Genomic DNA, 25,837 nt, shown 5'->3' with positions numbered 1-25,837 from the left:
CGACCCCTCCCCTCCAGCTGTTGTTACTCTGCATTATTCATTTACTCAGCATTTATTGAGCACTTCCTGTGTGCCAGGTGGTCCTTTACCCATCAATCTAAATGAACCCTTCCAACCCCAATTTATAGAGGATGAAACTGTGGCTCTGAGATTACTAGGAAGTGGTGGAGACTGGATGTTAACTCAGCGTTTCTAACTCTGGGGTCTTCATAAACGTGTGGGTTTTTTGTTTTGTTTTTTTTTTTGGGGGGGGGGCTAGAAGGGCGTCAGGGGTTTGGGGACTCTGGACACACCTGTACCTTATTTCCAGAAGACATGAGTTGGCCAATTGTTCTGGCCATGTTGAGTAATCTTCTGTTACCCATGTACACACCCACCAATGCAGAAAGCACGAGTGCACGCACTCACACACACACACACATGAACAAGGACTCCAAGATCTGTGAAGGTTGTGACTGGATCTCCTTTGGTCTCAGTTAGATCCCCAGCACCTGGGCCACAAGGCCTGACACAAAGCAAGCATCCAGTAAATATACATTAGAAATCCACAAACTCTGTGCCAGCCCCTTTGCCAGGCACCAAGGACATTGTTACGTAAGAGACACAAGAGGAAAGTTCTCAAAGGCACGCGGGATCTGGAGGGTGGAGAAGGGGAGCTGGTGTCTATTCCAGACTTCGGGATTTGGTGAGTAAAACCTCTTGGAGGGCAGGGTCATGGCATACAGTAGGTGATCAGTAGATACTTGCTGAGTCAACTGAATGTGGGGCCTAATTCTGCTTCTGAAGAAATTCTTCTTCAGGTTTTGTCTCCCTTCACATGGTGACCTCTAAACTACATTGACTTAATATCCAATGAGTGAATAAATGAAGTTATAGGCTTCGGAAGAAAGAGTTGTCCTGCTCAGTGATCTCTACCTCTAGCTGCACCCTGTGAATCAGCAGTGGCATTTTCAGGAAAACAAAACAAAACCCCCAAAAGACAGTGGGGAACTTCAAAACACAATTTATCATGCTGTGACCCAAGCTTGTGTGCTTTCAATGATTTGAAGCACAGCCAGGGACGAGACTCACTGTTGAGGTCACCGGTGGCAGAAAAGAGATTGTGGTGCTACTTACCCTTCAGCCTGTGCCCATGGCAGACATCAGTAATCAATCTCAGGTTTCAGGAGTCTTCGCTGACCTCTAGGCAACCATCATCAATCCATCCACTGAAGCTGTGGGAGGAGATGCAGGGGACCAGACAGGGCACAGTGCCGTAGTCCATTCTTTCGACACGGTGAACCTGAACCTCTCTAGATCTTCCAGAATCTAGTCTACAGTACCTCTTCCAGGAGCCTGACCTGGTCTCCCAGGTGGCCCCTCCTCTGTATCCTGCCCACCCACCCTTGCTTCCTGAGATCCCATCCTAGGGTGGCTCTGTGCTCTGGATGCTCTGTCCCCGTGCCACATCCCAGTGCCTGGCATAGCACACACATCAGATTGCTCACCTCCATGCAAGCCTACATTGAGGCAATGTGGAGGTGGCAGGTGGTTCTTGTCCACCTTTCCCAGGCAGAGGGCTCCTTCCTGTCATGCCCTCTTCCACTTGACATGCCCACTTGGACTTTGTGCCCTGTTCAACTAAGTCATTTCCTCCTTTGTTCTGGGACACCTAGAACAAATGCCACTGGGGCTTTCAACCCTCCCTCCAGGGAAGCGTGGACATGAGGGGAGGCCGTGAGGTTCAGCAGCCCTCTGCCATCCTCCTTCCCCACCACTGTGGTTACCCTCTATTCTCCAGCTCGCTGAGGGCTGGTACTGCCACCCACCATCCCACTGTTGGAAAACGAGGCCTGCAGAACCCAGATGCCACTGGATCAAGCCAGGCACTCTCAGACTCTCAAGCCCGTGACTCCTCCCCGAGCCACCCATCCCCAGGGCCTCTGACACAGCCCTCCCAGTCATGCTCGCCCTCTTCTTTCCCACCGTGTGCCTGGAGCCCCAGGTGGGGACCAGGAGGGACAGGAAGACAGGACAGCAGCCCTTAAGGGAGAAGGGGGCAGCAGACGTGAGGAGAAAGAGAGACTCATGCAGTGTTCTTTTTTATTTTCTTCCTTAGGCCAGCTGCAGCTTCTAACCACAAAACCTCAAAGCACTAGGGAAGGAGCAGATGGAGGGGTGGGTGCAGGGGTGACCCTCTGAGCTCCAGGGCCTGGGGTCTATCCTGAGAGGTCAAGGCTGCAGGAGGCTGGGGGTCGGTGGTGGTTCCTGGCACTAGTGGGGAAGGAGCCCACCCCTGAGGTGAGAGCAAATCTCAGTGGCTACATGTGCTCGGAGCTGGGCTGGAGGACAAGTGGGCAAGACCAAAGCCAGCCTCACACCTCTGTGGCTCAGGAGATGGGGGACCAGGTGCTGACCCCCACCCCTGGCAGCACCCACAGCAAGTAGGTCTGTGTCAGGTTCTGTGTTTCGGGATGGAGAAGGGGCATCTTTGGGGGGCTTAAATAAACGGGCAGGAGGTGAGGGATGCAGCAAGAACAGAGGAGGGGTCTGTCCAGCCAGCAGGCCCGGCCGGCCTCAGGAGCCCCGAAGCAGGGCTGAGCCCGCACTGTGTCTTGGGGAGACTCCTCTACGGGGAGGGAAGGAAGGTCTCACAGCCAAGGTCTCGGCCCCACCTCTCTCTCTGGGCTCACGCGCTGGAGGGGCGCGGGGGTAGAGAAGACAGGGCAGGAAGACAGGTGCCAGGGGGCTGGGTGGGGCTTAGCGCAGGTCCTCCTCATCCCCCTGGATCGTCTTCTTGATGCGAAGCAGCATGGTGGTGAGCCACTGGTCCAGCCGGGAGATGGTGTCATACTCCTTCACCTGTGACACGTGGAGGGGAGGGAAAGTGACAGGGGGGCTGGTCCCACACCTGGGCCTGGCTCCCTCCTTGTCCCCAGTCCGAGTTTCTGGTCCCCAAATTCTCTAGATGTGTCCCAGCCAGCCTCCTTGAGGAGGAGCGAAGGGAGGGGCGCTCCCTCTAAGGCTGCCTTGGGGAAAAAGAAAAAGATGCTCCAGCATAAAATGGTCCAGCTTTCTTGTTTTCTGGGTGGGAAACAGTCCTGGAGATGGAGGGCCTGTTCCAAGTGCCACGGGGAAGGAAGTCAGAGAGAGAACTTGCACCTTGTCACCCTGCTGTGGCCCCACTTCTCTCTTCTCCATGGCTGAGCTTCCTGATGTCCTGCCCACTGTCTGGGGCAGGGTGGACCAGAGAGACTTTGATCTCTGTTATCGTGGGTGGTACAGGGTTCTTGAGGGGTACCCGGGAGCCACACTTGACAGATGCAGCCTAGATGCACTCTGATGGGGCAAAGGACTTGGCCTTCAGGAACAGATAGATGGACACGGGTCTGCCTCCCAGCTCTGCCTCCAAGGGGGGGTTTCTAATACAGGGGGAACACCTCCTGTATCCCTGGGGCTCCCTTTGAGGATTCTGGGCTGACAGGAGAAAGGAATTCACAGCCAGGGCCAGGCGAGAAAGGGTGGGAGAAAGGGTGGGATTCACGGGGAGAGCATGTCTCAGCAGGGAGCCTCCCTCCATCCTGCCCCCCCGCCCCCAGGCTACTCACGGCCTCGGTGTAGCTGTCGATGTTCTGCTCCTCATGGGCATCTAACAATTTCTGCAAGAAGATGGCAGGCAGGCAGGGGTTAGGGGCCAAGGCTGGCCCTCACACACCATCGGGGGATGTGGGCTGGGGGCTCCTGTGCTGGGAGGGAGGAAGGGGCGGTTTCCAGCCCTGCCCGGGTGCATTCAAGAGCCTCCTAGGTCTGCCCCTACCTCCATCACCACCTGAACCTTCTCTCATTGACAGAGAACAGAGGCCCAAATGGGAGAAGAGGGAAAAATGAAACAAAAACAAAAGACCCTTAAGAACCCTCCCTAGTGGGGATCCCTGGGTGGCTCTGTGGTTTCCCGCCTGCCTTTGGCCTAGGGCGCAGTCCTGGAGTCCCGGGATCGAGTCCCATGTCAGGCTCCCGGCATGGAGCCTGCTTCTCCCTCTGCCTGTGTCTCTGCCTTTCTCTCTCTCTATCTCTATCATAAATAAATAAAAATAAAAATTAAAAAAAAAAAAGAACCCTCCCTAGTTGGTGATTACGGTAGGTAAGGAGAACCTAAGACTCCAGGTGTCCTCTGCCCCAAGTCCTGGCTGAGTCTCCAGGCCCAGAGGCAGGGAAAGGGTGGGGAGAGGGTGCTGAGCACCCAGCACTCACTTTCATCAGCGTGCACTCCCGGGAACCAGAGAATGCGGGGAACAGCTCCTCATACTTCTGCACAGCGAGCTGGACATCATGAGGGTGGAAGAAAAGAAGGAAGGAAGGAAGGGGACAAGCTAATGAAGACGGGCCACTGGAGCCACTGGCCTGACAGCCAAGGGGATCTGAGACACCTGGCCCCAGGCAGTGCTCTGCGCCCCTCTCTCTCCCCCTCCCCCAGTGTCACCTGGCTCTGTGCCTGGAGGGTACTTCCCTGGGGCTGTACTTGGCCAAACCTGGCTGCAGAGACAGCTTGTGTGGAGGAAGCTTGGGGAGGGGCTCCTAGGCCAGTGCCCAGGGCAGGGCGCAAATGACAGCTGCCTCCTATGAATACATCCTACATGGCAGGGCTGGTGCTGGGTACTTCTTACATTTAACCATCAAGTGGACCCAGGGAAGGTGGAATGAGTGACCCCCATTCTGAAAGATTTGCTCAGGGCACAGGGTATATGGGGGCAGGGATGCGAACCAGCCTGAGGCCGAGCCTGAGTGAGCTCTTACACGCAGCGGGAGCAGGGGTGGTGGTGGGGCTCAGACACTCCATGTGGCGGAGGGCAGGGCGGCTGGAGACCCCAGGAAATGTGGAACCCTGGAAGACTCCAGCTCCCCGCCCCCAGCAGTTCCCCACCCCCTCGCCCACCACTCACCCCTGTCTTGCCAAACAGCCCTCAAAAGGGGTGGTGTGGACACGCAAACTATGGTTCAAATCATGACACTGGGAGTCAGAAAGATCTGGAATCCAGCCATGTGACCTTGAATAAGGGTCCCTGTGTCTTAGCCTCAGTGTCATCATCTGTACAACAGGTGACAGTGGTGTTGACCTCGAGGGATGCAGCAAAAACTCAAATCGTGCTCTCCCTCACTGGCACCAAGTAAGTGAGAAGGTGGATAAACTCAAAAGCTACAGACACTGGGCAGGTGACACCTGGGACAGGAGCAGATTGGTGAGAACAAGCGTTTCCGGCCCACAGCTGACAGGCAGGTGCTGGACATGAGAGAGGGCTCACCCCTATTAAGGGATCTAGTGATAAACATGGTGCACCACGGTGGTCACTGGGAGGTGGGGGACGCTCTGGGTGGTCCGACTGGGCCCCAGCTCACCTTGGCATTGAGCATGTCGATGCAGAAGTGACAGAGGGCCGCCTTGAAGAAGTAGTCCTTGGCGCTGTACTTGAGGAGGGGGCTGTCCATGGCATTGGTCCCCACCTGTGGAGGTGTGGTGGTGGCACTATAACCTTGGGCAGGTAGCCAGAGGGCCAGGGTCACTGCGAGGCACCGGGGGGCCGGCGGGGAGCCTCATCTGTGTCCCGGATGAAGCCCCATCAACCCGGGACCCGAAGGGCAGGGAGGCCAAGGACCAGCCCCAGGAAGTCAGCCAGTGGTGTGTGGGTAGCCAAAGACCAGGGTATGGCAGGGGGCGAGTGCTGTCACAGGGCCAAAGCCAGGTGTCTGTGGGCTCCCCCCACCCCCTGAGACGGTGGGGAGGAGGCGGCCCCGCTGTCAGGCCCCACAGGAGGTTGGCATGTCGGTGGGCAGAGGGGCGGCAGGCTGCGGGAACATGAGAGGTGGCACCCGCCCCCTACTCCTTCGAGGCCAGCTGCCTGCCTTTCTCTTGGCCAAGCTGAACCCACCAGGACGGCCTGGCCCGCCCAGCCTTCCCCACACAGCCCAGGGGAGCCTGCGCCCCCACGTGATGCTCCCTCCCTGTCACTCCCATGGTGTGTGAAGGACTAGCTTTCTGACCCCTCCCTGTGGGCTCCTCAGCTCCCTCTGGCTACCCCAGGCCTCAAGGATTCTCTTCCCACTCCCTCTGGGCCCCTAGGCCCCCTAGAAAGCTTTCTGTGAGAAGCATACAGGGAGAGGGTGGGGACTCCCTGTGGGGTTGTGGGCAGTGAACTGTTTAGCCAGTGAGGACAAGGGGAGTGCCAGGATGGTGATGGAGGGGAGGGGAGGGGAGAGGCGGCCAGGGGGAGGGAGGGAGCACTGTGCAGATGATGGGGTGCAGGGCCCTCCCCCAGAGCCCTGGCTGTCCCCACCTGCTCATAAATGTCAATGGCCTTCTGATACTGCTCCAGCTGTGCGGCATAGCCAGCCACCTTCAGCAGGCACTTGTTGGCTGAGCTGTAGGGGTGGGCGGAGGAGACAGAGGTCAGTGGTGGCCGGCCTGGGGGCTAAGGGGTGGGGTGGGGGGGTATAGGGAAGGGGGAAGGGTGCCCACAGCCGGTACCTGTTGGACTCCTCTCCTTTGTAGTAGTCTGCAGACTGCTCGTAGTGGGCGATGGCCTGGGGAGACACGGGGAGAGGCAGGGGGTGAGGAGGTGGCAATGTGACCTTGGTCCACCACAGGGCCAGCCCTGCCTGGGCCACAGCGGGAGCCCTCTACCCAAGTTCTGCCGGTGCGCCACACCCCCTTTCTGGTACTCAGACACCAGAGGATGCCCCAGGTGGACAGAGCAGACAGACGAGCCCCAGTCTGAGGGGATGGGCTGCTGCAGTCCTCCCCCACTGTCAGCCAGGCAGGGCCACCGACTGCCACTCACCTTCTCGATGTCCACCAGCTCTGTCTCATAGATCTCAGCAATGGAGATGTGGTGCTTGGCCGCGATCGTGAACCGGCCCTGGGTGGGACACAGGAAGGGGCCCTTTTTGATGGAGTAATGTCCCCAGCGTCCCACTTGCCCCTCCTTGTTTTTCTGGGCCCCCAAAGCCAGTGGGTTCCTGCACCTCAGTCACACGAATGAGGCGTGTACAAGAGGGTACCGGGAGGCTGAGGGGCACAGGCCTCCAATGGGAGGCTTCACTGAGCCCTGATGGGGTGACCTTAGTCACGCCCCTCCACATTCAGCCTCCAGGTTTCTCCTGTCCACAGGGATACAGATCGACGAGGCAATGCCAGAGGTAATGGGGCCCAGGTACCAGGCCTGGCCTGGGGAAGCATCTGACAGATGGCCCAGAGAGGGGGAAAGACCAGCCTAGAATCACCTGTAAACACTCTGGAGAAACCAGGCTGACAGCCCAGGCATCCCTACTGCGGAGGGGACAGCCTTTCTAAGCCTCCCCTTGCCCCCAATGTGGCCATGGAGGCCGCCCCACTGACAGGCCAACCCCCAGCTGACATTGACACGATGGCTCTCCCCAAGGAGGCCTCTAGCTTCCAGAGGGGCTGAGCCCCCCAGCCTCCACCCGGTGGGCATCCAGGCGCCAGGCTGCCCACTCGGCACGCAGGGCTGCTCCACAGCCCCTGCCCCTGCGGAGGGACATCAGGAAAGGGCAAAGCTCTGAGCCCGGCAAGGCCTAGTTCTGGGTCTCAGCAACTTCTGCTTGTGGGCATGTGTCCCTGGGCAAGTCACATCACTCGTCTGGGCCCCCCTTTTCTGTCACATGGAGGACGGCCCCCACCCCACAGGTCTATTGAAGGGGAGGATTAAACCACTTAGCTGACAATGTCAGGTTCAACAGATGGTAGTGGCGATCACTGTGCTCACTACAATATTTCAGTATTGCCTGGGGTCTGTCAGGGGGCGGGACTGTGTTCCCGCCTGGGGAAGGGGCCTGAAGAGACAAGCAGCAAGGATGGACAGGAGCCTGAGCCTCGTCTTGGTCCCTGGTCCTGGCTCCCAGGCAGAGGCGCCTCTGGGCCTCACCTGTCATGAGGATGTTCCCTGGGGCAGGGCAGGGGCTGAGCCAACCCTGGGCTGCCAGAACCCAGGTGAGCAGACTCCCTCCACTCTCACAACCCCTCCTACCTGCTCTTCATGCCAGGGTTGGGGAGAGCAGGCTGGAGCAATATGGTGGGGCAGGAAGTGGGACAGGACAGGCAGCGACCCTTACCATGTCTGTGTAGATCTCGATCGCTCTCATCAAACAGTTAATGGCCTCTGGGGAGAGAAAAAGGGAGGCAAGGAAGAGAAGAAGAGAAGTCATCTCAGCAGAAACCAGGACAGAAGGTGGTGACAGGGCAGGCGCTCGGTGGCCTGCAGAGAACACCAGGCACACAGAGTTGCCGGGGCTGCGGTGTCATGGCTGGGAGGGGAGGTGAAGGAGATCCTCAAGTCCCAGGTAGTGTGCTCAGAGAAATGGACTGTGTAGACCCTGACTTGCCGAGGGCTGTCCTCTCCCTCAGGGCTGCCACAATGCCACCACCTTCCCAGCAGCCCCAGGGACAGAACCACAGGCTCACGGCCAGCCTCCCGTGGGCGTTATGAGCCAGGCCCACTAAGGCCCTGCTCTCCACAAGTGGTGCTGGAGAGGGGGAGAGGTGGGATCGGAGGTGGCCAAGCTGGAAGGCCCAAGTTCCACTGTGTCGCTGCAGGATCCTGCATCAGCCATGTCCCCTGCACCTGCCTGGCCTCTGTCCATGGCAGGAGGGTGCTGGATGCCATGATACCCAGGCCCCTTCAGCTAGATTCTCCATCACTGATTCTTGCCCGCCACTCATCTGCTCCTCAAACCATAGGACCCCCAACACAGCAAACACCAGGAAGGCCCACAAGGGGAGATATTCAGCTACCTTTGTCGTACTACCTCTCCCAAGACCTTAAATTTGGGGATGGCTTTTTTATTCTTTTGACACGTTATTTGGAGGAGAGAGCAGCATGAGTGGGAGGCATTTTCTAGCAGACAGCGATGAGCTCTCAGGGTAGATTTTTTTAAATGCATCTCAGAGGAAAAGGTGTGGGGGGAGGTGTGGGGAAGAGGACAGAGAGCCTGGACAGACCCTAGCTCACATGAATTTGAATGGAAGGGATCCATGAGCAACTCCATTTGTGTATCTGAGTGTGTGTATATGTTTTGTTGCTGTTTTTAAAATTTATTTATTTAAATTTAATTAACATATAATGTATTATTAGTTTCAAGTAGAAGTCAGTGATTCCTCAGTCTTATATAACACCCAGTGTTCAGTCCATCACCTGTCCTCCTTAATGCCCATCACCCAGTTACCCCATCCTGCTACCCCCTTCCTCTTCAGTGACCCTCAGTTTGTTTCCTATAATTAAGAATCTACCATTGTTACTGTTTTCTTTTACTTTCTTAGCGCTTTTTGGAAATTAGCACCTAGCAGGTGTTATATATTTAGATTACCACGACAGTCCTTTCAAACTATAAAATTCTATGTTAAAAACATATGTGTCATTTTCATGGATCAACACTGCTGTCTTTTTTTCTGTGTGCACTTAGCTTTCCAGTCGTTAGTATTCAGTATATCAATTTCCAAGTAAGCTTATCTCTTCAAACTGCTTGTGAAATTAGTACTAGGAACAGTAATTTAATCAGTACTTAACCTTGCATGAACTAGTTGCCACCTCTCATTCCTGGCCCTACTCTTGGTTGCTGGAACAATGTGGAACAAACTTTGGGGCCTTTGGAATGATGGCTCAGTGTACCTACTTGATCACTTTCATTTAGCACGTATATTTACTTAATCATTTTTATTGTATTTTCCATGTTTCCCTGGATATCCTTTCCATGAATCTCAACATGTACTATTATTCTGTAAGCTTTGTATACTTTCAAAAATAATATGAAGAAGTAAATAGTTTTGTTCATAGCTCAAAAAAAAAAAAAAAAAGGTGGGGTGGAGCTAGAAGTTCATCCTGCCATCCAGGATGACCCCTAGTCGCTGGGCCCACTGGGTAGAGGCCAAGGAGGGCCGAACCTAGTGCCTGCTCTTATGGTGCTAAATAACTCACTACCTGAGACTCGGTAGGGTGGGGGTGGGGGATATGTGAACAGAGGCTCTCAGCCTCAGACCTGTGGCTGTACCTTCAGGGAGTCCACAAAGCCCCCCCAAATTTACATGTGCAAGGTGAGTATCTCAGAGCAGTGCTCTGGGGGAGGGAGGGCTCACAGGTTTGGTCTGATTCTGAAAGGCCTCTAGGGATGTCCAGAAGATTCAGAGAATGTACACCATTCTGTCAAGGTTCTGGGGCAGACAGTTGGAAGCCTGGGGCACCAAAGAAGAAAACAAGGCCAAAAAGGAGGCAGAGTCACAGAAAAGGCAGAGAACACAGAAAAAAATTATGGCCGGAAGTAGTCTCGCTTGAACACACGCAACATATTTTGAAACAGAGCATTTTTGAACTCAGGAACCAGCAATCGGTTGGTTGTAATCGGTTGGTTGTAACATGATGCTAACTGATAAGGAGCTAGCCCGCTGGGCTGCAGGGAGCCAGCTCTGCAAGTCCCACCCCTGCTGCATTCTCCACACCAGGGGGTGCCTGTGGCCAACAGGGAGACTCACCGGCTCCCTCTTCTGGAATACCAGGGAGCCCAACCTGGCACCTGCGCATATGCTCAGAGGTGGCAGAGGTTGCTCCCGGTGAGAGGAGCAGCCCAGGAGGGGGAAAGAGGCTGTGAGCTCTTCTGGTAGGACAGGCTCCCCCACAGCTGCTGCCCCAGGCCTGCTGGTGCTGGCGCTGGAGTATTGTCAACAAGGCATGGCCCTTGGAGTGGCAGGGGGCAGAAGGCTCACCTCCAGGTGGCAACATGGATTCATGGGGTTAAGTCCCCTTCACACCTGCTCGGGGATACCTGTCCCTGAAAGTGGCAGGCTGCCAGCTGACACCCCAGCAAGTGCTGGTAGACAAGCTGCTGACACACTGGATATGACTGGCCCATCTTTAGTCAGGTCACTTCAGTCCTGGGGCCTGGAGGATGAGTGGCCAGAGCTCCCCTGGACAAGATCTAGCCCAGGCTGGGGGCTGGTGGTGCTGTGGTCTAGAGCGGGGGAAGGCACTGGCTTAGGGACACCAGGAGTTGGGACCCTTGCAACCCAGAGCCCTCTCCCCACCCTCCACTGTGCTCTAGTGGCCTCTGGGTCCAGCTGCGGTTTCCCACATCAAGCCTGGGACTCGGGGATCCCTGGGTGGCGCAGCGGTTTGGCGCCTGCCTTTGGCCCAGGGCATGATCCTGGAGACCTGGGATCGAATCCCACGTCGGGCTCCCGGTGCATGGAGCCTGCTTCTCCCTCTGCCTGCGTCTCTGCCTCTCTCTCTCTCTCTCTCTCTCTCTGTATGACTATCATAAATAAATAAAAAAAATAAAAAAAATAAAAGCCTGGGACTCAGCCCTTCTGGGTACAACCGGACAGACTGAAGAAGCAAACAAGAGGAATGGGTTAAAAAAAAGCTGCTGCCGTGTCTGGTACTCAGTAGGCACCCAGTAATGCAGACACGCACAGCCTTGGGCCTGGCTCTCAGGTGGCTGGGGTAAGAGGCCTCCCTGGCCTGAGTCCCTCCAGAGCGGCTGGCAGTGGTGGGGAAACAGGGGAATCACCGACAGCTATGGGCATCACGCCCCCGCCTTCCCTTCCAGCCACCAGGGCAGGCCACCCCCTGGTCCACCATTCTGGGCAGACTCACAGAGAGCACGCTGACAGGCCTTCTGTGCAGGCTGGGCACCAGCTGCCTCTTGTGGGGAGGGACCTCCAGGACTCCCGTAGGAGGTGCTGACACAGGACAGAGGTCTTTGAGGAGGCCGAGGTGACCAGCAAGGCCCTAGGGAGCTAGCCACCCACTGGGGGAAACCTGGAGGGGTTCCAGGTGGGTCCCTTGTGCTTCATTTCACAAGACACATGGCCAAGGGGAGGAGGTTAGGCCTCTGATGGGAGCCTAGAGCCACCCCTCACTAGATGTTTATCACATACCAGGTATCATGCTGGCCAGGTCTGTGCTTTTTCTCACCTGTGGTCTCTGCCTTACCAGATCAGTTCATGGACGCCCCAAAAGATGAAGTGACTGCCTGAGGTTACGGGGAATGGGCTCCATCTAGACTTAGGAGATCACACGGAGCCACACGCCCCACAAACCATTACTAGGGTGGGGAGGCTGTGAGGCGGCAGTGCTGGGACACTGCTCCCGTGCCCCTCCCTGCCAGAACCTGGCACTCCAGCTAAGGTACTCACTCTGGGCTGGGCCCAAATTAGGCTCCCCTCCTCATCACTGCTTCTCTTGCTCCCTGAAAGGTAATTCCCACCCCAAACACACCCTCCCTGTGCCTCAGCTCCCAAGGCAATAAACCATGCTTGCTGATCCCTGGAGAAACCAAGCTTGCCTCTGGGCCCCACGATGGCCATGTCAGGAGACGTAACTGCTGCTGCTTTCACTGGCATGGGACACCTCTGCCATGCTCTGCACTTCCTGAGGCCAGGCATGGGGCTGTGGCCCTTCCCAAGGCCCCAGCATCCAACACACCCCCTGCAGAGCCTTGCCTCCAGCCGAAAAAGCTCAGATCAAAAGCCACTGAAGGACCTATAGACGCAACATCACAGGCACAACATCACGGCGGCGCTGGGTGGAGGCCCATCCAAGGGAAGTGCTGGGGTTTTTGTTTAAAGAGCAAAGGGCGCCATGCACATGTCATGAAGCCTGACGCTCAACTCCCGCCCCAGAAACGAGTCCTTCCAGTCACTCTGGAGCAGCAGCTGAACATCACAGATGCTACGGTGGCATCTCCAGGAAGCGCCAGTTCCCCAGGGACCAAAGGGAAAGCTGGTTGGCAGGGGGAGGGGGGACAGACATCCCTGGGTGACTCGAGGCTGCCTTGAGTCCTCATCATCACATGACCCATCTGGTCACAGGGCCTCCCCTCTGGCTCATGGTGAGCCTGGGCCCACCATGTGACCATCAGGCCAACCTCTGTGAGATACTCAGCTCCAGGGCAGTGACTGGTCAAGTCTGTGGACACAGAAAAGCTATCTGGTCTGCAGAGATCAAATCCCTGACTGGGAACTATGTGTCCCTGGTAGTAGTAACAGATCTGCCAACAATTCCCCAGCACTGGGGCGGGAACTGGGGTTCACCAAGCCTTACAAACACCTCTGGACCTGGGTGTAAACTGTCCTCTTGGGAAGGGCAGCCCCTTTATTCCAAGATGAGGCATCTCCTTTTTTCTTTTTTTCTTAAAACATTCACCTATTCCCTATTCTCTCACAAGAGAATAGTAACAATAGATTGTCTCCTAAAAAAAGTATCTTGGTTTGCTAAAATTAAGAAAGTCAGCAACCTGTGTCTGGCACAGAGATTTAAAAAAAAAAAAAAAAAAAAAGAAAGAAAAGAAAATCCCAGCTCCCTGAAATCCAAAATTCTGGTACCCACTGGGCTGTGCCTCTGCTTCAGGACGAGCCCAGTGGGACAAATGGTTTTCTCACCATGAGTCAGTCCCAAACTGGGCTTCTATCCCCAACACTTCCTCATTTTAAGTAACTTGTTCTCTGGCAACTCCATCCAGGGCTCTGTTCTGATTCTCCACCCCCCCCCCCCAGGGTGTAGGGAAGCCAGGTTAGGATAATTTCCGCTCCTTTTTCGGCAGCAACTCCTACCTGGCTGGTCTCAGAACCCCCTCCCACCCCCTTCTGCATGTTAATTCTGACAACAGAACAGATTTTCGTCTCTCCTTGGCATGCGGTGGGTCTGCAATATAACTCCCACTCCCAAATGCTCCCAGGCTCCAGGAGGGAAGCCATCAGCTGCGCACACAAAGTAGGGGTGGGGGGGAGGCGGCAGAGGCTTGGAACGGGGATGCAAATGCCAACCGGAAGGGAGCCAATTCTGAAGTTCAAGCACAAGCGTCTCCCTGCCAGCCTCTGGTATGCTTTGGGCCCCTGGAGAAAACTGGAGCCTCGCGGAAACCCGAGGCCTTCCCTGGAGAGGGTTCAGTCATGTCTGTGCTGGGGGCAGCCAGGGCCCCAGTGACCCTTGGAGGCTCACCTTGGGGGTCAGCTTTCTTGAAGGCATTGCCGGCATCCACAAAGCAGGTGGCCGCGTCATGTTTGCTCTGGAGCTGCAGGTGCAGCTGGGCTGCCTGGCAGAAAGCGTTTCCGGCAGCTGGAACAGAAAACAGTGAGCTCAGCCTGAGTGGGGCTCCGCTTGTCAGGAGCCATGCAGACGCTGCCCTGGGGGGTGGCTCTCTAGAATGCAGTGGGGCCTGAGTGAGGAAGCGGTTGGCCTGGGTGAGCTGAGGTGAAGGCCTCAACCTCAGGCTTCCTGGCCCCTGGACTGAGACTTCTGAAGACCCGTGAGGTAGACTCGGGAGGGAGGAGGAAGCAGCATTGGGGAGAAGCCCCTGAGCCCCATGTATATATAGAGAGAGCCAGGCTGAGGTCAGCTAAAATCCCATGGCCCTGATCCCAGCCTTTGCCAGTTTTCCAGGGCTACCCACTTCTAAAGATCCAAGGAGAAGGCAGACTGGGCCAAGAGCTCTGCAAGATATATAAACTATCCCCAGCTAACCCCAGCAGTGGCCCCAGGGGACAGCAAGAACTCCAGTGTATGGGGACAAGTGCCCACGGGCAGAGGCCGGTACAGACCACATGGGAAGCCTCTTCTGTCCTTTGCCTAGCTGCATGCTGTTATCCTGCACTGGCCACAAGCCACTGGGGTCGCCTGTCTGCCTCCCATACTGCCTTGCAGCTTGCAGGAGACGATGGCATCTCTCCTCTTCCAAGGCTGGAGAGCAGGGATAGGACTGTGCTAACTGGAAGCTCCAACACCCACTTCCGGCTCAGCCAGTCTCCACCTGAGGTTACGCTTCCCTTCATCCTACTCCAGCTGAATTGGGATTACAGAATTCCTAAACTGGAAGGGGAAGAAGCGCCTGGCCCCATCCTGTAACTTCAGAGGAGTAGGGAAGACAAAGCAGCCCAGTTTCCATTATGTCTGATTTATTTTTTAAGGGCTCAAACGTGACAGCATAATTTCCAGAAAAGCAGCATCACTGGAGAAAAATGAGAAAACAGCCCAGCACTTTTGTTTGAATGGCTGGGGCCTGGGGAAGTGCCAAATTTTAGGGGCAAAGTGACATCTACGTGATGAAGAAATATTCTTTTTCTGCTGGCGCCTTATTAGTTTGGGAGCATGAAATTACACATGGTGTGTGGCTTTGTGTACAATGTATTTGGTGACAGCTCAGGGAAAACCCTTCCAATTTCCAGGAAACCAAAAGCATTCTCAGAAAACGGGGAGAATCTGTCTCACCCTGGGCTTCCAGACTCTGCTTCCAGGGTCCCATTCCAGGCTTTGTCTCCTTCTGGGTAAGAAAGTTCCTCCTTGGATCCCAAACCTGTCTCTGCTCGATTTCCTTGATCCAATCTTGCTGATGTGCAAGGCAGGGTAACGTAATGAGATCAGTCTCGATGAGCTCTGATGGGCTAGATTTTCAAAGCTCTCCTCTAGATCTTCCAGCCTCTCTGATCTCTAGGAGCCCATCCCTGCCTGCCCACCTCTCCTTGGTGGAGCCAGCCAAGCGCCAACCTCGCCAGAGTCCGACCACAGCCTCACAGCCAGGTCAGAGGAGCTGTGACTCTGGTCACACTCCACCCACCAATATATGTTGTGAGTTTCTCTGGAGGCACATGACCTGGGATGCCCTCTTCCAGATGGATGGAGGCCCTTCCAGCAGAATATGACATTGCCACCATGTGTACTCCCCTAGTTGGAGCAAGAGCACACAGAAGGCTGTGGCTGGCGCCTCATGGCTGGCTCCTTAAGTTTGCTCATCTGCTGACCAGTGTCCTGACAGAGCTTTTCCTTCCATCCCAAAGCGGGAGGTGGTGTCGCTAACGGGCATGACGGATGTGGAGCTCACAGACATCACGTCTACTGAGTGCTGGCTGCCCTCACTGGTGACGCTGGATCTCCACTAGTCCATATCCCAGCCCCACAGGGCTGGGATTCCTGCTGTCCCTGTGGTTGGACTGAGGACGGATTGGATTTGGAGAGCCCAAGTAACTTCCCCCAGGGCCACGCGGCCAGGCTAAGCCATGCCATGAACCTAAGTCACTCTGGCTGTAAAGGTCAAGAAGCCACACAAGGGCAGGTTAAGCACCCTGCTCCAGAGTCAGACCTCTGTTCTCTGAATTCTGGTTCTGACCCTTACTAGTCGTGACACCTCAGGGACGGGGTTGAGCCAAGACTCAGTTTCCAACAAACTAATTGCAGTGCCCTTCATGGGGCTGCTGTGACTATTCAATCAAGTAGCACATGCTCAGCACTTAGGGGAACACTCGAGAAATGGTTAATGGTTAAGGTTACTATTGGAACACTGGAATGGCTTCCCAGGCCCAGAATTCAGATGCTGATAAAAACACGAGACAGGAGTTTCCGGGGAAACCGGACATTGAGTTAAAGGAGAAACCACTCCAAGAGCTATCTGGATTCAACAATCTATTTATCCCTACCCTTAGAGCCCTCTAGCCAAACCCCGTGACCCAGGTACAGTAACTCCATGGGCTCGAAGCAAGCCGATGGCAGGCTGATGGATTTCTGCTGCCAGACAGGGGGCTATAAGGGTAGCCCATGAGCCAGGACTTCAGGACTGGAAGCTGAGGGAAGAGGAGAAACGAGCATGAAGGGGTTCTAGCCGAGATCACATACCACTCCAGTTTTTGGCCATTTTGAACATGTTTGCTGCTCTGGTGTAGATCTCACATGCTTCCTCTATTTTGGATGAGCCTCTGGGGAAAGAAGAGAAAAGGAGATGAAACACATGAGTCTGGTAGTGAAGAACAAGCCAGCATTCTGCCCCCCGTGACAGGGGAGACATATCCTCACCCCCATGCCTTTGTGAAGCCTGCTGCAGCTCAGGCCTCTGCTGAGGGCTCAGAGGAGACCAAGCCCGTGGCCCCCTGCTCCCTCTGCACAAAGGCACACTGAATGCAGAGTGCCGGGGCCCTCCCTGGGGAGGCCTGGGCCACCCCGACTCAGCATGGTTGTGGGGGAGCCTTCCTGATCTCCCCGTGAGTCCTGTCTCCGATGGCATCTTCCACTTTTGTTCAGTGACCGCTGGTTTCCAGGCTCTCTGCAAATCCACCCCACCCAAGAGGTTGCAAAGAATCCTCAGGGAGGAACTCAGCTCTGGATGCCTTGTCCATCTCCCTGAATCCCATGCCCTGCATGCTGCATTTGTTCAGGGAAGACCCCTCAACCCTAGGAGGGTGCCATTACTAACTCAGAACAGAGCAGGTATATGCAAAAAACTAGTCACGACCTTTTTTCTCCAAGGTGGGGTCTACAAAACTGGGGACCAGGCATGAGAAACAAGGTTTCATCACCATACACTCCTCCTTTGTACTGTCTGGATTTTCTTATTTTCTATCTGCTAAAATATATTTATATAATACATACAAAAATACGTACATATATAGATCCTTTTAAATATCAAGATTTACATTTGGTTCTGTTGTCCAGCAAGAATTACATTTCTAGCCATCTACCCCGAGAAATGCATCAGAAAAGTCGTAAGGATGTTCAGTGCAGAATTATTTAAAATAGCAAAACCACCTTCAAAGAACTTATTGTGCAAGAGTAGGGGCCTGAGAAATACGGAGGAGTATATTTAAAAAAAAAAAAGAGAGTGAGTGAGCATTCTGTTTGGGCTTTATTCTGCCCTCCTGATCTCCAAGCAGTGCAGATGAAGCTCTTCCTGAATTGGGGGGACCCTTCATGAGCACCTTGTCTGTGAGTCTCAGCCACATTTCTATCCTCCCACCTCCAATAATGCAACCCACCTCAGCCCATGGGGTCTGTGGTCTCTGCAATTGTTCCAAATCCCATGGCCCACATAAACCAGTAGGAAAAAAACCCACATGCTCAGTTCCAAATGAATTTCAGATTCTCTTTGCTGACGTCAGTGTTTTGTGTGGAAAGAGAAGAAAAGAGAGGTATTTTCCAATAAAAAGCCACACAAATCATTGGTCCTGTCCCCTCCACCCCCGACCCATGTCCACTGGACCTGGAAACCAGCCAGCCCCAGCTGCGGCCGTGGAGGGCCTCCAGGGTAATTTTGGGAGTTGTGTTCACAATGCTCCTTCCTTCTGTCTATTCCACTGAATCACAGGAGTTCCTGGCTAACAATAATCAAGTCAGACCTCTAAGCCACCCTCCCAGAAGATTTCGCTCAGTAGGTCCTGGTGGGGCCTGGGATCAGGGTTTTTAAACAATGGCCTCAGGTGATTCAGAAAGCTCCGGTGAATTGGGGATGAAAAAGCTGATCTAAACCCACCGCTCGGAAAGCAGCCAGCCAGTGACTTCTCTTCTGAGTCAGGCTGTGTCAGTTGGTAAATACCCCAGGACAGGCTAGCTGGCTGGCCAGGGCTGGAATCCCGGCCTTCTGAATCCACATCACTGCCAGGTAAGGTTCTTCTTGAGAACCTTCTGGGGCTGCGCTGATGTTGCCTCCTCTACCCTCTGCTATTCCACAGGAAGTGGCCCCTGAGGAATGCACTCCCACGCTCACCCTGCTGGGTCCCAGGGTCTTCTCTGGCAAACTTTACCCCAGCTGGCCTGACACACCTTGGCCTGGGCACCTCTGCTTGGAGTGACCTCTTTGAACCCACTCTTGGCCTTGGAGAGGCGAGGGACTTGCACAGGCATAGGGACCTTTAGGGCCTACCAACAAAATTCTCTAGGGGACCTTCACTAGAATGTTCTCAGACTTCAAGGAGATGGATGCGTTCACAGACCGATATCCTTTTTTAAATCTTTTTTTTTAATTTTTATTTATTTATGATAGTCACAGAGAGAGAGAGAGAGAGGCAGAGACACGGGCAGAGGGAGAAGCAGGCTCCATGCACCGGCAGCCTGACGTGGGATTCGATCCCGGGTCTCCAGGATCGTGCCCTGGGCCAAAGGCAGGCGCTAAACCGCTGCGCCACCCAGGGATATAGACCGATATCTTATCTCTCCATCCTGTGGATCCCCTAGCTCATCATTCCCTTCTTTGTGGGAATGACAAGGTTCTAGCCAGATTCAGCCATTCTCTGAAAAAAGAAAACAACAACAACAACAACAAAAACTCAGACTCCTGGATGAGCAGAAATGGTCTGTCCCACTGAGAGGCCCAAAGCGGGGTGATCAACAATGAACAGAGTCAGCCCCAGCTGGTTTGTTTCAGCTCAGTGGGACAGAGTGAACACAGAACACAAAGGCTGTCAGCTGCCGGGCTGAAATTCTGTGATCCCACGCCAGCCCTGCACTGGGTCAACGATTCTAACTGTGTAGTGGGAAAACCAGAGGGATTAATGTCTGCTCAGGCCTGCCTCCTCCGAGGACTTGGGTCCTGGCCATTTCCATGCCAAGTGACAACAGGGGAATCTCTGGAACTCCATCCTCTTTTTTTTATTTTATTTTATTTTATTTTTTATTTATGACAGTCACAGAGAGAGAGAGAGAGAGAGAGAGGCAGAGACATAGGCAGAGGGAGAAGCAGGCTCCATGCACCGGGAGCCCGATGCGGGACTCGATCCCGGGTCTCCAGGATCGCGCCCTGGGCCAAAGGCAGGCGCCAAACCACTGCGCCACCCAGGGATCCCCCATCCTCTTCTTTTAGAGATGGAGGTGGAGTTCCCAGAGGGGATGAGTGACTTGCTCAGGGTCATTGGTCCATCCTGAAACAGAAGCCATTCCCACAGCCACTTACTCACCTGGGAAACAAAGGTGAGCATTTATTATGTGCCAGACACTGCAGATAATAGCAGTAAACCAAGGAGAAGGACCTGGCCCTCAGTAAACAGGAAATCAGCAAGAAAATTTCAGAGTGAGTAAGCATTAGAGGGATTGGGGGAGGAGGGGCCTCCCTGGATGGGCAGATCACGGCAAGCTGCCACAGTGAGGATGTAAGATTTAAGCTTGGTCCTCAAAGATGACTCAGGAGCTCCCTGTGGAAAGAGGGAAGAGCATTCTAGACAGCAGTCACAGCAGGTGCAAAAAGCCTAGAACAGAAACAAGTGTGGCCAGTTCAGGTTCAAGGAAGAGCGGCGGGCAGGCTGGCTACCATGCAGGGAAGGGGTAGAAAATGAGGCTGGAGAGACAGGCGGGAGACCTCCCTGGTGGAAGCCTTTGGGAAGCGATGAGAGCATGACGCAGAGCCCTCATGACCAGGACAAGTGCCTTTATAAAAGAGACTCCAGGGCTGAGGCCCTGTTGTAATGTAACAGGGAGGTTTCTGGCAGGGAGAGTGCCCAGAAGGGAGAAGTCCCCAGCTCTGGGTGCTCTACAAAGCTGCCTCCCTGCACGGTAAATCTGCAGTTTCCTACAGGCCTTGTCCCTGAGGTTAGGGTGGCTCAGAGCACTCATCAGAGAGTGGCAAACTCCCTTTGGGGGAAGAAACCAGGTCTCCTCCAAGGCCTCCCACAGGAGATCCAGAAAAGCTAGTTGGGCCTGTCTCTCCTGAAGAGCCCAGTGGCAACATAGGTGACAGCTGACTGCCCTTCCCCCGCTGATAACCCCCCCCCTCCCCAGCTGCCTCTGCTTAGCTCTCCCCATCCCGCAGCTCCAGCACCAAGTCACGCTGGGAATAGAGGGAACTGGTTTGGGCCAGCCTGGTGCACGGCTGTCTATAATTACCCACTCAGCTCTGCTTTCTGCCCCCTCCCCAGGCGGAGGAAGCAGGCTCAGGGCTCCCAGGCACAGCCACCAACCTCCAGCGACTGCCATATGGAGAGGAGCGAGTGGTGCCAGCAATGCACAGACGGGCTCAGTGGGCCTCAGGCCAGGGGGGTCTGCAGGGCAGAGTCTCAGCCTCCCTCGCTCCTTCCTCCACCCCCTGGGCACTTCCTGGCTGCCAGAAACAGGTCACCCGGCCCACCTGCACTTTCCTAGGGCCTCAAAGGGCAGGGCGGAGAGAGGAAGTCCCATTTTAGGTCTTTGGCCTTCGCTGTCCCTCCTGTGCCACAGCCACCGCCTTGGGCTTCTCTGGTTCTCTGGCCAGAGTCCTGGACGGGGAAGAACGGATCCCAGGGCCTGTCCCACCCTTACCATCTCTCATGTTGCTCTACACACCTCCTTTACTTGATTATAACGGCTTGGTAGGAGGCGCAGGCTTCCTCACAGTAGCGCTCTGGCTATTACCCCGAGGAGAAAGTGGGGCTCAGTGGGGTCAAGGGGCTTGCCCACACTCACGCTGCCAGGGAGCGGCAGGGCCCAGAGACAGGACTCAGGCCTTGGAGATTAAGTTCTGCCTTGAGTCTCACTCACTCAGTGATGGGGGAGGCTTGCTTTCCCATGTCCAAGGGTCTTCTGGAAAGCAAGAAGGTGGACGGGGTCCCTGCCCGCTCTCACCTCCTCTCTACAGAGCCAACAGCCAAGGCTGTGCAGTATTCCCTCACCTGATGAGCAGACGCTGCTCTCTGCTGGAGCCCTGCTGAGCTGCCTCTAAGCAAGGGAGGGAGTCCTTAAACCAGTCCCCCCACCAGAGGCCCCAAGCAGTGCCGCAGGCGGAAGGAACGTTAGAAAACAGGAAGGTCCACCTGGCCCAGGGAGCAGGCGGCCACCAGCCCTGCTCCACCACTGACCGCATTGAGCTGTCAGGGCCAGAGCTGCGGGATCCCTTGGCATCTCCTCCTGCCCCACCTGCAAGGCTAAGCCATTCACCCTCTTCCGCCACCCCCCACCCCCACTCTGCAGTGCACCCTGTCCTCCTGGGCATAAAGGGTATGAGCTCCTGTGGGGCACGACCTGGGCTCCCACCCAATGCACACAGGCCCCAGGAATGAAAGGACGAGAAAATTGTTGCACACCAACTGCCCAGTTCTGCAACCATCACAGAACACTCTTGTGACATGCCTGTTAACAGGCAAGAAGCAGAAACAGAGCCGACTTGGGGGCCAGGGGACCTGGGCTGAGATCAGTTCCAGGCACTTTGACAATGGCGTGACCTTGGGCTAGCAACCCCAGAGCCTCGGCTGCTTTATCTGTAAAATGGAGACAACGAACCCGATCTGGGAAGAGGCCCTGTGGGGATAAGAGATGACATATCTGGCACAGAGGACAGAACAGAGCAGGTGCTCAAACGTTGGCTATTATGTGAAGGAGGAGAAACACACTCTGAGGGCTGCTGGCCACCTGGCAAGGGGAATTCTAGAGTCACGTGGGGTGGTGGAAAAACCAAGGACTGTAGTTATGCCTGGACTCAAAATGTGGGCTCATGGCTTCTGTGACCCGGGTCCCTCTGTGACTGGGGGAAGATTCCCATACCCGGTGGGGACTGCCGGAGGCTCTTGCAATCCCGCAGGTAGCATCTGGGAGCGTGCCAATCACACGGCAGGTGTTCAGCTTGGCTCCTGTCAGGCTGACAGAGCATATTCTAGAATTGTTTACCTATTTCCAATCTCAGTGTGGGCTTTTCCTTCCCTACCCCAGGTTGGCAAGGTGGCACCCTCCTCTGATATCCACAGAGCTCTGGGCCTCTGGCCTGCCCCCCTCCCCACCCCTTACTACATTCTGCTGATAGTGCTTATTTACGGGTTGCTGCCTTCCTGACCGTAAGCTGGATGGCAGGGGCCATGCCTGTGAATGACAAGGTGGGTACTCCTCTAGTTGTCCTACGGATGACGCTCTGCACCCCAACAAGATGACCTTATTGCAGCCCTAGAACTGAACGTGTTTCCCTTTTTTAACAGTTGCTTCTGGAAGACCTGTGGCTCTCAGTTGTCCTGTCCCAAACAGGAGCACTGGACACTCTGTGTAACCAGGTGGCGAAGTCCCTACCGTCGAGAAAGGCAGAACCCTGGGATTGCAGCAAAATGATGGCTGGGCACCCTCAAAAGCTTGCATTCCCTCGGGAAAGACTCCACTCTGAGACTGGGCGAGGGGCACGAGAGTTTTCAGCTGCAGAGCCTGGCAGCTGGCAGGGCACTTTGAGTCACCATAATGCCTAATGCAAACAGGCCCATGGGGCTGAGTGCATGCTCTGCAGGTGGAAGGCAGTTCTCAGCAGAGCTGGAAGCTCTGGTTCCCATACCACGCTTAGCTAATAAGGGCCCACCCACCCTACCTGGGCATCAATTCTTCCCTCACAAAGCCAGCCTCCAGGGCTCCTGGGGGGCTGCTGGTACCTATAGGCAGTTTAAACAGGAACTGATTGTCACCTTTTAATCTTTAGGAATGTGCTCCGTGCTCTTTGTCTACAGAACACCCTATCATCCCTATTGTTCTAGTGCCTCCCGCTCAACTTCCAGTAATGGGACTTAATAATAATAGTTAAGTACCTAAACACTTACCAGGGTCAGGCACTGGGTGTCCCCCACTTCACAAGCACATTCTCCATTACTTTTTAGAACCACTCCAAGAAGTAGATATTACCACGATTTTCATTTTACAGATGCAGGAAACTTCCTAACATTGGTATCCAAGTGGGAAGAAGTTTTTATCTTGGATTTCGGTAGGCAGGGGAGCTGGGGGAGCAGGGGGAGAGGGTGGAGGTGTCAGGGATGAGGACAAGCCCCAGGGAACACAACCACTGTTTAAATCTTGTATAATTCCAGAGAAGGCACAGTGGGGAAGTTTCTGGATCCATCTGAAGCCTCCGAGCAGGAAGAAGCACGCTTCCCCTCCCATTTCTGTGGTTTCACTACACTTCACTCAGGAACTTTGCAGCTTTTTGTTTCCAGAGAGAAGTCTGGGCTGCTCCCCACTGCCCCCACCCCCCAGCTCCCTGCCCCAGGTGCATGTGCTCTGGCTGGGGACTTGAGGGAGGAGAAAGGAGCCAGAGGGAAGGTACACAGAGCTCTGATCTACTAACTGGCTGGTACCGCCTCCCTTGCGGGCTGCTGGTGCCCCAAAGCCCTCTAGTGTCTGGCTTCCCAGAAACAGTGAAGAACAAAGGCCGTAACATCCAAAGATACAGGGTTGCTCCGGATCCCAGGTGGGGGCTATCCTACTTGGCCCTCTAATGTGAACAGGGACCTCTCAATTTGCAATGCTACCGCTGAGGTTTCTAAAAGGAGAGGAAAAGGCATGAGGGACAAGCTGAGCCCCAACACTCCCTTCTCCAGTCCCCAAAGCCACCGGGGGCCTTAAGAAAAGGCAGCTATGAAATGCTGAACACATGAAACCCCAGTTCCAAAGGGAGCAGGTGCCAGGAGTGGCTGCTGGCCATGAGGAGTCCTCCGGGCTGACCTCTTGCTAGACTCCCCGCTCTCAGGCTCCGGTCAGTATCTCTGCCCTCTGTTCTCCCCTTGCTCATTCCCCTCTCAGCACCATCTCAACTGCTTTTAGAGCTGGAAGGGACTGGGATGAATATACCTGCTCTTTCTTTCAAATGTATGGAGAAAAACTGCCAGGTCAGGCAGAGAGAGAGAGAGGGAGTTTAGGGTGGGAGGCTCCTAAGACACCCAAGTCTGCCAACATCCTTCCTAAGTGTAGTGTTCAGAAATGGACATGAGCCTCAGGGAGAAATCAGTGTGGCAGCAAGGCAGCTCTGGGATCGGACAGGCCCACGTCTCCCACTTACTGGGGAACCAAGCAAGTAGACCTGTCCACCTCCACAGGGATGCTGTGAGGATTCAATGCAAAGACACAGGTAAAGTGCCTGGCCGGGGTCTAACTCAGAATCAGAGGACTTAATACATATGATCTGGTATTTCTCCTGTCAGTGCCTTCACCCTCCCCCACACCAGCAGCTGTGGTCCTAACAGGGAAGTGGGAACCCTCCAAAGGTAGCCCTGTTATGGACTGTGTCCCCCCAAGGTTCATGTGTCAGGTCCTAACCTCCAAGATGATGGTATGAGGAGATGGGGGCCTTTGGGAAGCGATCAGGGCACGACGCAGAGCCCTCCTGACCAGGACAAGTGCCTTTATAAAAGAGACTCCAGGGCGCCCGTTTACCCCTTCCACCGCCTCTTCCACAACTCAGTGACAAGCCCTGTCTGTGAGAAAGCAGGCCCTCACCACATGCAAAATCTGCCAGCGCCCTCATCTTGGACTTCCAGCCTCCAAAACTGCTAGAGACAAATTTCTGTCGTTTCTAAGCCACCCACTTTACGTACTGGTACAGTGGTCCAACACAGAGGACCCCCGTTAGAATCCGCAATGTTCTCCAGCACCTCAAGCCCGAGCCCTTTCTCCAGGCCATGCAGCTTTCTCACAGGCACCGTCACACCCCTCAGACTTGGGCTCCTCACCCCCAGGATGGCCTCAGCCCTGACCCCCTCACCCCCACCGCCCAGAGCTCATGCAAATCCACTGCAGCGCCTGGGAAAGGTCACCGGTCGGGCAGATGCCCTCAGTCCCAGGCCCCACCGTGCCCGTGAGGGATCCTTCAAACAGGCTCTCTCCCAGAACTCTAGAAGGCTCCGCGATCCAGCTGCCCTCCCAGGCCGGTCCCCTTCGGTTTGGGCGCCCTCGGTCCAGGGCCCTCCCCACACCTCAGACGGTCTCTCCTCCAACCGTGGTACCGCCGCCTGGCCCCTTGCTCCTTCAGACCACGGAACCTCCTCCCGGAGTCCCCCCGTCCTCTAGGCTCCAGCCCGGCGGCTCTCCTCCGCCGCTGCAGGCCATGACTCCTCCGTCCTCTCGGCGTAGGTCCCAGCTGACCCCTCGGCGCGCTTCTCACCCAAAGAGGCCTGAGAAGAAGGACTGCGAGTTCTTCACTTTGCGCTCCGCCTCGGCCAGCAGCGCCATCGCCTCCGCTTCTTTCCCGGAGTTGTCCATGGCGGCCGCAAAGGTGCTCAGCAAACAGCCCCACCCGGGCCCACGGGGGTCTCAGCCGAGGCCCGGCCTCGGCGGACAGGTCGGGGGAGCTTAGCGGGCTGCGTTGACGTCGCACCGGTGCGGACCGCCCCCTGCCCCGC

At 55.3% G+C, this 25,837-nt stretch overlaps 1 protein-coding gene across 2 annotated transcripts; it reads right to left on the bottom strand.

Annotated features, from left to right (window-relative positions):
- Window positions 1-2,068: 2,068 nt before the first annotated feature.
- NAPA (NSF attachment protein alpha) lies at window positions 2,069-25,837 on the bottom strand. 2 transcript variants are annotated; one of them, XM_055310281.1, is made up of 11 exons: window positions 25,600-25,837; window positions 16,644-16,723; window positions 13,980-14,096; window positions 8,104-8,150; window positions 6,813-6,890; window positions 6,500-6,555; window positions 6,309-6,393; window positions 5,374-5,478; window positions 4,231-4,299; window positions 3,588-3,638; window positions 2,069-2,841 (listed from the first exon to the last, which is right to left on the bottom strand). In XM_055310281.1, exons 1-11 carry the CDS (start codon window positions 25,695-25,697, stop codon window positions 2,740-2,742), a joined length of 888 nt encoding a protein of 295 aa, XP_055166256.1. In that variant the 5' UTR covers window positions 25,698-25,837; the 3' UTR covers window positions 2,069-2,739. The 2 variants fall into 2 exon arrangements, with proteins under 2 accessions (XP_055166256.1, XP_055166257.1); XM_055310282.1 differs by lacking the exons at window positions 8,104-8,150; window positions 16,644-16,723; window positions 25,600-25,837 and having other exon boundaries at window positions 13,980-14,039.

The sequence above is a fragment of the Nyctereutes procyonoides genome, unplaced genomic scaffold (assembly GCF_905146905.1).
Source record: "Nyctereutes procyonoides isolate TBG_1078 unplaced genomic scaffold, NYPRO_anot_genome, whole genome shotgun sequence".
In the NCBI taxonomy this organism is placed as follows: Eukaryota; Metazoa; Chordata; class Mammalia; order Carnivora; family Canidae; genus Nyctereutes; species Nyctereutes procyonoides.
This window is presented reverse-complemented; position numbering and strand designations above follow the sequence as displayed.